At 47.6% G+C, this 12,878-nt stretch overlaps 1 protein-coding gene across 1 annotated transcript in view; it reads right to left on the minus strand.

Annotated features, from left to right (window-relative positions):
* The window catches only part of SLC24A3 (solute carrier family 24 member 3), a 504,952-nt gene extending 492,634 nt beyond the window's left edge, over positions 1-12,318 (minus strand). The window contains exon 1 of the mRNA XM_024123706.1: positions 11,871-12,318. Within this exon, the coding sequence (XP_023979474.1) occupies positions 11,871-12,318 (448 nt within the window). The remainder of the gene's footprint in view (positions 1-11,870) is intronic.
* Positions 12,319-12,878: the final 560 nt, after the last annotated feature.

Consider the following 12,878-nt stretch of genomic DNA (forward strand, 5'->3'; position numbering starts at 1 on the left):
AGTGTCCTTCTTTGTCTCTTGTAATAGTCTTTATTTTAAAGTCTATTTTGTCTGATATGAGAATTGCTACTCCAGCTTTCTTTTGATTTCCATTTTCATGGAATATGTTTTTCCATCCCCTCACTTTCAGGTCTGTATGTGTCCCTAGGTCTGAAGTGGGTCTCCTGTAGACAGCATATATAGGGGTCTTGTTTCTGTCTCCATTCTTTGGGTTTGTTATTGTACGTCTTTTCCTTCTCTTGTGTTTCCTACCTAGAGAAGTTCCTTTAGGATTTGTTGTAAAGCTGGTTTGGTGGTGCTGAATTCTCTTAGCTTTTGCTTGCCTGTAAAGCTTTTGATTTCTCTGTTGAATCTGAACGAGATCCTTGCGGGGTAGAGTAATCTTGGTTGTAGGTTCTTCTCTTTCGTCGCTTTAAATGTGTCCTGCCACTCCCTTCTGGCCTGCAGAGTTTCTGCTGAAAGATCAGCTGTTAACCTTATGGGGATTCCCTTGTATGTTATATGTTGCTTTTCCCTTGCTGCTTTTAATATTTTTTCTTTGTATTTAATTTTTGATAGCTTGATTTATATGTGTCTTGGCATGTTTTTCCTTGGATTTACCCTGTATGGGACTCTCTGTGCTTCCTGGACTTGACTGACTATTTCCTTTCCCATATTAGGGAAGTTTTCAACTATAATCTCTTCATAACCTTATGGGGATTCCCTTGTATGTTATTTGTTGCTTTTCCTTTGCTGCTTTTAATATTTTGTCTTTGTATTTAATTTTTGATAGCTTGATTTATATGTGTCTTGGCATGTTTTTCCTTGGATTTACCCTGTATGGGACTCTCTGTGCTTCCTGGACTTGACTGACTATTTCCTTTCCCATATTAGGGAAGTTTTCAACTATAATCTCTTCAAATATTTTCTCAGTCCCTTTCTTTTTCTCTTCTTCTTCTGGGACCCCTATAATTCGCACGTTGGTGTGTTTAATGTTGTCCCAGCGGTCTCTGAGACGGTTCTCAATCCTTTTCATTCTTTTTTCTTTATTCTGCTCTTCAGTAGTTATTTCCACTATTTTATCTTCCAGGTCACTTATCCATTCTTCTGCCTCAGTTATTCTGCTATTGATTCCTTCTAGAGAGTTTTTAATTTCATTTATTTTGCTGTTCATCATTGTTTGCTCTTTAGTTCTTCTAGGTCCTTGTTAAACGTTTCTTGTATTTTCTCCGTTCTATTTCCAAGATTTTGGATCATCTTTACTATCATTACTCTGAATTCTTTTTCAGGTAGACTGCCTATTTCCTCTTCATTTGTTTGGCCTGCTGGGTTTTTACCTTGCTCCTTCATCTGCTGTGTATTTTTCTGCCTTCTCATTTTGCTTAACTCACTGTGTTTGCGGTTTCCTTTCTGCAGCCTGCAGGTTCGTAGTTCCTGTTGTTTTTGCTGTCTGCCCCCAGTAGGTGAGGTTGGTTCAGTGGGTTATGTAGGCTTCCTGGTGGAGGAGACTGGTGCCTGTGTTCTGGTGGATAAGGCTGGATCTTTTCTTTCTAGTGGGCAGGACCACGTCCGGTGGTGTGTTTTGGGGTGTCTGTGAAATTATTATTATTTTAGGCAGCCTCTCTGCTAATGGGTGGGGTTGTGTTCCTGTCCTGCTAGTTGTTTGGCATAGGATGTCCAGCACTGTAGCTTGCTGGTCGTTGAGTGGAGCTGGGTCTTAGCATTGAGATGGAGATCTCTGAGACAGCTTTCGCCGTTTGTTATTACGTGGGGCCGGGAGGTCTCTGGTGAACCAATGTCCTGACTTCGGCTCTCCCACCTCAGCGGCTGAGGCCTGACACCAGGCTGGAGCTCCAAGACTCTGTCAGCCACACAGCCAGGTACGTTGGGAGTTTCCTGCCTTTTGGGAAGTCTGAGGTCTTCTGCCAGCGTTCAGTAGGTGTTCTGTAGGAACTATTCCACATGTAGATGTATTTCTGATGTATCTGTAGGGAGAAAGGTGATCTCCACATCTTACTCCTCTGCCATCTTCAAGCTCTCCCTTAATTTTTTAAGTTATAATTTTCTAATTAGCTTTATTTTTGGAGTAGGTGATAGGAGTTACTTAACATGACTGTTCCTATTGTACAAAAAGGTACACGGAGTGTGTGTGGTTATAAAAGGGCAACACAAGTTATCCTTGTGACGTTGAATCAGTCCAATATTTTGACTGGGTTGGTTACAGGAACCTACACAGGTGATAAAACTGGATAGAATGTAATACACACACACTGCTGGAAAAAGAAACGGGGAAATCTGAATAAGGTTCATGGGTTGCATCACTGTTGTTACTCTGGTTATGACATTATACTCAAGTTTTGCAAGAATGTTACCATCGGAGGAAACATACAAGGGATCTCTCTGTATTCTCTCTTACAACTGCAGTGAGTCTACAATTATCCCTATACAAAAAATTCAATTAATAAAAAAGGATATGGTAAAAAACTATGCCTTCCCCCTACCCTGACCATTAGCCATCCCAGGAGGCAACGATTCTTACCAGTTTCATGTGCATAGCAGCTAAAAGAAAGAAAAGGAGGAGGGCAGGAAGGGAGGAGGGGAGGGAGGGAGGGAGACTTCAAGCAGCCTGGGATGATCCTGCAATGTATCAAAATAAATTGTCAGCTCTTTCATACTCACAATTGCCCTTGAGTATAGGAGTGTTTCTGCTGAACAACCCCCTACATACACACAACCTCCACTTCATCTCCACTGGATTCCCGGAAGTAACCAGGTCTTTGCCCACAGGACAGGGCACTGGGTGACCCTCCTCTGGGAAATTTCACCACCCCATGATAAAGATCTAAAACTAGAGAAAAGAGCATTGCCCAGTGACATGGCCCAGTCAGATCACCTTACATAGGCACCATCAGCAGACCCTCCTATGTGCATAGTTCCCAATCCTCTTGTTAATGGCCTCACTTAAATATGAGTAGAGGCCAAAGATCCCTTGACATAAGAAGAAAGCACATAATATGAAAAATAACAACAGACAGACAACAGCTACTTGAAGAAAGACAGTCCATACAGAGAAAAGAAAACCTCGAAGACTACTATTAATATACTTTGGGATAAAAGAAATTATACTGTATTGATGAGGCAGAACAGGATGGTACTAAAAATAATTTTCAGAGGAAAAAGGAGCTCTTGGAAGTTAAAAATATGACAGCAGAAATCAAAAGCTCAGCATAGAGAATTAGAAGATATGGCTAAGAAAACCTAAAGAAATTAGAGTAAAAGGATGAGGAAAAAACAGGAGAGAAGAGACAAGAAAATCAGAAGATCAATGCAGGAAGTCAAACACCCAAATAATAGGTAATCCAGAAAGAGAGAATTTAGGATGGAGGAAATAACAAAAGACAAGTTCCCAGACCTGAAGGACATAAGTTTCCAGATTAAAAGAACCAGGCCAAAAAAAAAAAAAAAAAAAAGAACCAGGCAAGTGTACCCAGGAAAATGCATGAAAACAGAACCTCAACAGTCATCTAATCGTGATATGACTGAACATCACGAACAAAGCAAAGAGCACACATGCTTTTAGAGGGGAAAAAACAGGTTTCATACAAAACAATTAAAATCTAGGACAGCGTCAGACTTCTCAGAGGCAACACCAGAGGCTGGAAGAGCCATTCCTTCAAAATTCTAAAGAAAATGTGCTCCAACCCAAAACCCTTGATGCAGCCTAAGGATCTTCTAAGTGTGGGGGTAGAATTAATATATTTTCAAGCCCCCAATGTCTCAAAACTTTGTTTTGTTATTTCCACACCCCCCTGTCTTAGGAGGCACCACGGGTGTGTGATCCAAAAACTGCATACCAAGAAAGACACATATGTGTGAGTTCCAGGAAAATCCCAATGCCTAGGCTACACCCTGGAGCATAACATCACAATCCCTGGGGGGCGTAGGACCCAGACGTGAGGTTTACAGTTCCCCGGTGATTACAACAGGCACAGAAGATTGAGACCCACAGAACTAACCAAAGGTACAATTTTCACCCTCATGCATAACCTCACAGACCTTTATCTGTAGCAACTACTTATAATCTTGACTTTCAATCGTCAGCTATATTCCACCTAGATGTCCTACCAGTAATCGAAGTCAAAATGTCCAAAAATGTGTATTTCATGTTCTTCCTTAAAAATGGCACTAATTAAAAAAACTAAAAACAGAGTTACCCTATGATCCAGCAATCCCACTCCTGGGCATATATCTGGAGAAAACTCTAATTCGAAAAGATACATGCACCTCAGTGTTCAGTGCAGCACTACTCACAATAGCCAAGACGTGGAAGCAACCTAAATGTCCATCAACAGATGAATACATAAAGAAGGTGGTATATATCTACTGTGGAATATTACTCAGCCATAAGAAAGAATGAAATAATGCCATTTGCAGCAACATGGATGGACCTAGAGATTATTACTAAGTGAAGTAAGCCAAACAGAGAAAGACAAATATCATTTAATATCACTTATATGTGAAATCTAAAAAAATGATACAAATGAACTTATTTACAAAACAGAAACAGGCTCACAAACACAGAAAACAAACTTATGGTTATCAAAGGGGCAACGGGCTGGGGGAGGGATAAATAATTAGGAGTATGGAATTAACAGATACAGACTACTATTTATAAAATAAACAACAAGGTGAAACTGTAATGCACAGGGAACTATATTCAATATCTTGGGATAAACTGTCATGGAAAAGAATCTGAAAAAGAATATTAAAAAATGGCGCTTGTGACTTCTTGATGTCCACTGTGACACCCCCTTTCTCCTGGTCATCCATGCCCTTTGTTCTTAGGTCAAAATTCTGCTCAAGAAACCCGTTTGTTACTTCCTGTCCTTCACAAGTTCAGTTTCAGGTCACCAAAGTGAAACTGACTTCTGCTCAGGCCAAACAATGCAGAAGCACAAAAAGAAAAAGAAAAATACAAAGTTGCAATGTGAAATTCCCCTGAACTAGGTCACTGATGAGCTGACTTTATTTGTTCTCCCTCTCCCAGAAATGAAGAGGGACTGACAAGCAAGAATAATGGCTGGATCTCACCATTTGAATAAGCAACTTGTATGGGTCTGGACAGCTCCAGAAATGACAAGGGCCCTTCCCCTGTTCCCTGGAACACTCAGCTAATCTCTACACTCTAGATTCACAGGGTCAGGACCAACCTGCTCCATGGTCACGGACGGGTCCAGGCAAGCTGCATGTCTATCCAAGTCTCAAATACCCCTGCACTAGCATTCTCATCCCACCTCTCCCCTTTCTACACATGGATCTCCTTAAAAGGCTGAGGCTTCGTGAAGGGTCTGTGCCTAACACCTGATCAACCTGCTGCAGCCTCCCACCATGCTGGGTACCAATGTATTTACATCTTCACCTGCAGTAAATGAGAGAAGTGGTCTCCCTTGCACCTTTGCCACCACTTCATTTTCATTTCTGCTAGTCCGATATTGAAAAATGATAACCCATAATTTTAAAATTTAGATATCCCTGGTTACTATCAAGGCTGAGGATTTTTACTCGTGTCTCTTGTCCATCTGCAATTTGTTTGTTCCGTTGGTTGGTTTTGCGAATTCCCTTCCCATTTCTTTTACCTATTTTTCTATAAGTTTGTTTTCGTTTTCCATTCTTCACCAACCTAATTCCTTTAATTTCCAGGTTCCAGCTTCTCCTGATCACCAACATCTCCTCCATGCCATGTTGTATTTCTCATTTGTATTTCTCATAATTCTTGAAAATTAGTTGTTCAATGCCTCTCTTCCCACTAAAGTCTGAGCATCACGAGGATACTCTGGGTATCCGTCTCAGACACAGCTGTCACCCCAGCCACATGCTTACTGAATGAAGCAGAGAAGGTCCCTGTATATCTTACACCAGTCAGGTCTGGGAAGAAACTGCTGCTGTTAAGGGAGTTTCATAAGGGACCGTTTACAAAGGTGGGGGCAGGGTTGGGAAGACCAGTGAGGGAGGGTGAAGCCCCCAGGACTCACAACAATGAATAGCATCACCAGCCCAGGGTTGAGGATGAAGAGAGAACAGCAGGTAGCGACCTAACAGTAGGAGGAAGTCTGGAAGATGCCATCCAAGTCTGGGAAATCATGACTCCATGATTTAAACTGCCCAAAGATACCCATCACCGCTTCACTAATAGAAAACCTTCTTCCACTGAATCCTCAATACTTGAAATTCTCAAATCCCACACGATGACACCATGTTTGAGACCACTGCAAACGAGAAACAAAAACCGCTGCCAAATAAGCTCTATAGAAACTGAAGGCAGGAAAAGGCGAGAAAACTCGAATTCCCTTCTTGGCAGGACTACCCATTTGCTCTGCGACTTCAGGGACATTTTCTGAACTCCCCGGACCTTAGTTCCCTCATTATAAAAGTCTGCATACTGTCATTTCCCCCTCTGAAATTATTTTGCGCAAGGAAGAGAAATCTCCTTAAGGAAAAAGAGCGTTGCCAAAATCCTATCCTATCAGCCAGCTTCCACCAGGCCTTGGAATCCTTAGCAAATGGCTGGTTTTGCAATTCTTTTGGCTTTGCCAACCCTCCAGGGTAAAAAAAAAAAAATCTTCCCACAAGGATTTAAGACTCACAAGGGGAGGAAATCTTTGAGAAAAATCTGGGTTGATGAGCAGCTAAGAAAAGCCAGGAGGAAGGAGACACATCTATATATGTTTAGGCAGAAAATAGAAAAGGTTGAAAAGGAATGTTTTTCTAAAATACTGCTTCTATGAAAGCAACCTTCTGTTACTCCTTTACTCCCAAGTCGACTGAAAAAGACAGTGTGATTCCCATTTTCTATTCGAGTCCTCCTAGGCTGGGGCTAGGGATGCAGAGGCACACAGCTCTGAAACAGGCAAGCTTGAATTCAAACCCTGCCACTTAATGAAGTGGCTCTGATGGAGGCTCTCACCTTTCTCAGCTCAGGGTCAGTCCATGAAAAATGGGTAACAACAGTGAATTTGCTGGATTGGAGGCAGAATCAGAAGTCATGAAAATACAGTGTGCCTGTAAGTGGGCCTCTGACCCACAGTCGCTAGGTTTTATCACAGGCACCGTCGCTCAGACATCAAAACAGCTTCCGTACTTAACAAATGCCTTTTGAGCATCTACTCTGGGTGGAGTGATGGGGTGACAAAGGTGAGGAAAGGTCACAGGATCCCTGACCTCCTGGAGCTTAGACTCTGGTGAAGAGGAGATGGTACTCAAATCATAACCAAAGAAACACATAATTGCCAACAAAATGCTACAAAGGTGAAACAGAGTGTGTTCAGAGAGCAAACGGACCAGTGGGGAACCTGGTCTAGTCGGGAAGCTCTTGGGCCTGGAAGTGAAGGATGCAGTCTGAACAAGCTGGGGTGGTAACAGTGGGACCAGCAGGCACTAGAGGTCTAGGGCCAGAAGTGTCCCCCTTCTGAGGAGAAGAAAGGCCTGAGTGGTGATGCACGGACAGGGGAGGGCAGGGAGGGAAGAAACAGCTCGAGAGTCCAGCCAGGCCTCCCAGGAAGCCACAGGAGGGACCGAAAGGTCACGGTCAGGGTCCTCTGAGGGGCGGGAAGCCACAAAGCTAAATGCGAGCTCTCAGCTCTGCAACTGAAAGGTGCAGTTCAAATCCCCACTGCAGCCACTCTTCAAATATCATCTCTGGACCCAACCAAGCAAGGCGAGCAGCATGATTGGACGGTATTTCAATAGAAATTGTATACACACATATACATACACACACGCACACATATACACACACATACACACACATATACATACACACGTGTATATGCACACATATATGCATATATGCATGGACGCACATATACGTGCACACGCATAAATACACATATATACATACACACATATAAGCATACATACACATATATACACATACATGCACACGCATATACATACACACACGTATATACCTGTGTGTGTATCTATGTATGTATTATTTGCCTCTTACCATCTTGGGGAATGTCTACAATCACTCCTAAGTTATCATCCCTTTAGATCCTGGTCTTCCAAAGATGGCCACAACAGTACCTCCCATCACATGGGCTCACCTTACCATGTATCCTGACAATCCTCCATGGAGTAAGTGGTGGCATCAATGTCCCCTCTCCTTGAACTCGGGTTGACATCTGTCACTGCCCTAACCAACAGAAAATAGTGGCAGTGGCACTACGCAACACCTGAGGCTGACACATAAAAATGCCAGGCACGTCCACCATGTTCTCCCGGACCCCAGCTGCCACGCTCTGGTGAAGTTCAAACCAAGGCACGTGGAGAGGCCACACGTAGGTGTTCTGGTTGACAGCCCAGCTGAGGGTCCAGCCAACAACCCTCATCAACCCCAGACACGGTAGTGATGTTGCCTCCAAACGACTGCAGACCCAGCTGTCAAGTCCCCCCCAGGCCTTCAGCGTCTCCAGCCGAGGCCCCAGACATCATGGAACAGAGGCATCCCCACCAGGCCCTGACCAAGTCAGGGATACTCAAGTATCCTTGAGTAAAAACATGAAAGAGTCTCTTTACACCACTATTTGGGGGTGATCTGTTATGCAGCAACAGCAACCGAGCCAAAGAGTATCTCAAAGTTTATACGTATATACCTGTGTACGACTGCCCTTCTTCACTATTCACCACCCTAGGGACCCTTGGGAGAGGATGTCTCTAATTACTCCCAAGTTAGGACCTCTGGGCTTTGTCCACACCACTTATGGAAAAAGAGGACCAGGTTTCTCACTGCAAAGAAAAATTAAACACTTTTAAACCACTCGAAACATACAAAGTGATCCATTCACACTGCAAAAAAAATAAAAGAAAATCGCGTTAGCAAATCTGACACCTTATTTCAACTGGCTCTGAAAACAGATCAAAACCAAGATCTTCATCAACAACAACTAAATAGGGCACCGAAGGCTCTTCTTTCCTTCTCCACCACTGGAAGCTCAAGTGTCCGCAGCTTCAAGGAGGCAACGCATAGAAAGGGGACTTAGCCCAGGGCCTGGCACTTAAGAGCCTGCCAAATTCCGGTTAATATTATTATCGCTTTTGTTGTTGTGAGAATTAACATTTTTCTCGATTCCAGCGCTAATTCTTCCTAACTTAAACTTAACAATGCTCCTGTCCCATCTGAGCAGGAAAGACTCTATACTGAGTTTGGTTAGATGTCCTGAAAGGGATCTCCAATTCCATACAATTAGAAATGTTATACAAGATTATATAACATAACTTCCACACATCTCTATTCTGGTTTGGTAAAAGAACTGTCCTTTTTGTTTTAAAAAAAAAAAGAAAAATCAATATGTGTTAGAAAAGAGGCTTCTTAGAAGTTACACTTAATCACTGCATGGTTTTCAAGGTGAATAAATAAAAATATCACCTTTGATCATTATGAAGGTACCCCCCATGCGGTTATATAAATATTACAAAGCTGCACCCAGATGGTGGCATGAATACCAGGGGACACAGGTGGGATCAAAGAGCCAGGTCACCTCGGGTTGGTTTCTTCCTCTGCTCCCCAGCTGCTGTGTGACCTTAAGCGAATCACTTGGCCTCTCCAAGTCACGGTGTCTTTAAAACAAGGCTAAATTCCAAACACTTTAACCATACTGAAGGACCCTCAAGTACAGCATCCCCCAAGTTTCCAGGGTAAAAGTCATTATTCAGATGCTTAAGTATGCTGAATGGCAACCCCTCAAGCAAAATAATCACTTGCAGATTCACACACATTAATTCGTATCTTTAAAAATTATCTCGAAAAACCTGGGCCTTGCAAAATCTTGCTGTGCACCGTGTAATGAAATTATCAATATCTAGTGGAAGAAAAAGTGATCTGAGACAGAACTACAACCAGCATGCCATCCGCCGGCTCGATGGCACACGCTCCCCCGACTGACGTTCACTGTTATCTGCAGTTACTGGGCCGGGGGTCTTCTCAAGCGCCACACTTGTGGGAGGGGGTGGAGAGGCAGAAGGGGAATGTGGATGGGGACTTCCTGGCAGTCCAGTGGTTAGAACTCCGTGCTTCCACTGCAGGGGGCACGGGTTCGATCCCTGGTCAGGGAACTAAGATCCCGCATGCTGAGCACATGGTGCGGCCAAGAAAAATAAAGTTAAATTTAAAAAAAAAAAGAAGAAGAAGAATGTGGATGGAAGGAAGGAGAAAACAGATCAAGGGAAGGTATGGAGGAAAGGGCTGTGCATGAGTCCCTAACAGGAACATTTCTGTCCATCTCCAAATGACATCTAGTCACCAAGTTTCAAGCTTGCAGAGTGTCTGACACCCCCTCCCTCTAAACATCCCAGCTTTCCCAGGGCCCAGGCAGCCCCCTGCCACGGATGGACTTAACCATCTGGGTCACATCCTCTATCCAGAAAAATGTCTTTTGTAGCCTTGAAAGTGGTGGAACTCGATGGCTCAGAGAACCCCAACCTGAAGGAAAATGGCCGGCATGTAAGTGACTTGGAACTCCCCTTCACAAAGGTGGCATGAAGTACGGACTGGCTTTGCACTAATCAAAACTGAGAAGATGAAAAGGGAGTTAATGAAAACCCTCTTTGTGAGACTCGGCCAGGAACTGCTTTTGGCAGGTGAGACTCTGCCCTTGGAGAGGTCGAGCCTCCCTCACCCGGCACGGTCCCCTTCCTGATGTCAGTCCTAATGGCCAGAGAGTCTGGGATCCAGGAGAAGTGGAGAGAAACCGGGAGTCTCAAGGGCTCCACTGAAGACCAGGAAGGGCTCTCTCGTTTTACCATATATGCTGAAGTCTGCTAAGACCTGGACCAAGACCGACCATCTGCTTTCCCCACCAGGCACGAGACAGTCAACTGGGGGAGGTCCCTTTTTTAATTGATAGCACCCTTAAAAATATTTGACCATCACTATCCAAATGCCTTCATTCTGTACTTCATAACACCTTGTATTGGAGCTCCGTCTATCTTAACACCAAAGCCTGTATCTGGAACTGCTTTTCCTCACGACCATTTCCATGGCTGTTTTCCCAGGAACCGTGCCACTTGAATGGTCAGGATATAAAACCGTTTTACAACAGTTATTCTTCCAAGACTTTCCTCCGTTTCTTTGACAGCTGCACACCCAGGGTCCAAACTCTTTACTGTTAACAACTGTTCTGAGCACATTCCTCCACCAGGTCTATTTCAGCTCAAGAAAGGCCAAGGACAAAAATAAGACTAAAGTTGTGGGTAAAAGGGGCTCCCACCGCAGGGCACCCTGAGAGTAGTGAACAGAATGAGGGACAGACCAGCCTAATGGCTTCTTCCCCAGCTGCAAGTCCACAAAAGGGATCCGTCTTCCCAGCGAGTGGTCAGTGGAAGAGAACCAGTCCCAAACCCTAGCCGGGGGCCAGCACTTCTTTCCTATCAGGAGTTCCCGGCACCTGTTCTGGAAAGGCGGGGATGGAGCTTCCTAGCCGGTCCATCGCGCCTGAGAAGTTTCGAGAACTGTATGCTCACCAGTCAACCAGCCCTCCCTCCACAAGCCAAGGAGTGCACAGGTGGTCACGCGCACAGGGGCCCGAAGCTCACCAGGACAACTTTATTACTGGCCACGGGGCACTCGTTTAGGGGAACCGTCCCCGCCGCCGCCCCCAGTCCCTCCAGCTCGTGGCAGGAAGGGCAGAGCCGGGAGGCACAGGTGAGGGTTCCCAGGGCAGCTAGGCGCCCAGCGTGCCTGCCGCGGCCCCACCGCGTGGTCCTCACCTCCGGGGCCCCCTCCGAGGGGCAGGGGACGTCCGCGGCCCGGCACCCCCGCCCGCCGGCCCGGCCGGGAAGCCCGGCACCGCCGGAGCCGCAGCGCCCACTCGGGGCGGGCGGCGAGCACTCACCGTCGTGGTCCTGCATGCTCGACAGCGACCAGAGCAGCAGCGCCACCAGGGCCAGGAAGCCTATCTGGCTCAGCAGAAGGTCCCTCCGGCGGCTCCGGCGACGCTCGCGCTCCTCCTCGTCAGGCGACGGCATCCTCTTCGGGCGGCAGGGCAGCGGCCCCGGCTGGGGCCCCGGCGGGCGGCGGCCGCTCCGGTCGCGGGCGGCCGCGGCCGGCACCGCGGCTGGAGGCAGCTCCGCGCTCGGCGGCGGCGGCGCGTCCTCGCTGCGCTCCCGCCCGGCGGCCGCCGCCTCCTCTTCTTCCTCCTCGCGGCCGCCGCGGGTCTCCCGGTCTTCGTCCTCGTCGTCGCTGTCGCTCAGTCCCTCCTCTTCCTCCTCCTCCTCCTCGTCGCCGCCGGCCCGCGCCGCAGCCTCCCGGCGCTCGGGGTCCCCGTCCTCCTCGCGCTCCATGGCTCCCACGCTCGGCGTCCGCGCTCGGCCTCGGGCGGCGGCGCGGCGGGGGCGGCGGGGGCGGCCGGGAGGCGGGGGCGGCGGCAGCCGAGGAGGAGGAGCGGGGAGGACCGCCGGGAGGAGGACCCGCCGCGGGCCAACGCGGCCGGCGGGCGAGGCCACCGGGGCTGCTCCGGCCTCGCGGGCTGCGGGAGCGCGTCGCGGGGCCGGCCGCCTACTCCATGGTCCGCGCGCGGGGCCGGGGCCGAGCGGGGCCGAGCGCGCAGGGAGCTCGGGGCAAGGCGGCAGCCTGCGGCGACGCGGCGGCTCGGGCGCGGGCGCGGGCGGGGGGCAGCGGCGGGGACGCGGCGGCGCTGGCCAGCCCGGCGGAGAGGGGGCGCGTGGGGAGGAGACTGAGCTGGGGAGGGAGCCCCGCGCGCGGTCCTGCGCTCGTGCCGGCGCGGGAGGCCCCCTCTCGGGACACACGCGCAACCGAGAGCCAGCTCTCTGGGGAAAAGGGCTCGCCCGAAACTTTCGGAGGAGCCGAGGGTCTCTCCCGCCTCCTCCCCACCCTGTGCCCG

This window comes from Physeter macrocephalus, chromosome 14 (assembly GCF_002837175.3).
Source record: "Physeter macrocephalus isolate SW-GA chromosome 14, ASM283717v5, whole genome shotgun sequence".
In the NCBI taxonomy this organism is placed as follows: domain Eukaryota; kingdom Metazoa; phylum Chordata; class Mammalia; order Artiodactyla; family Physeteridae; genus Physeter; species Physeter macrocephalus.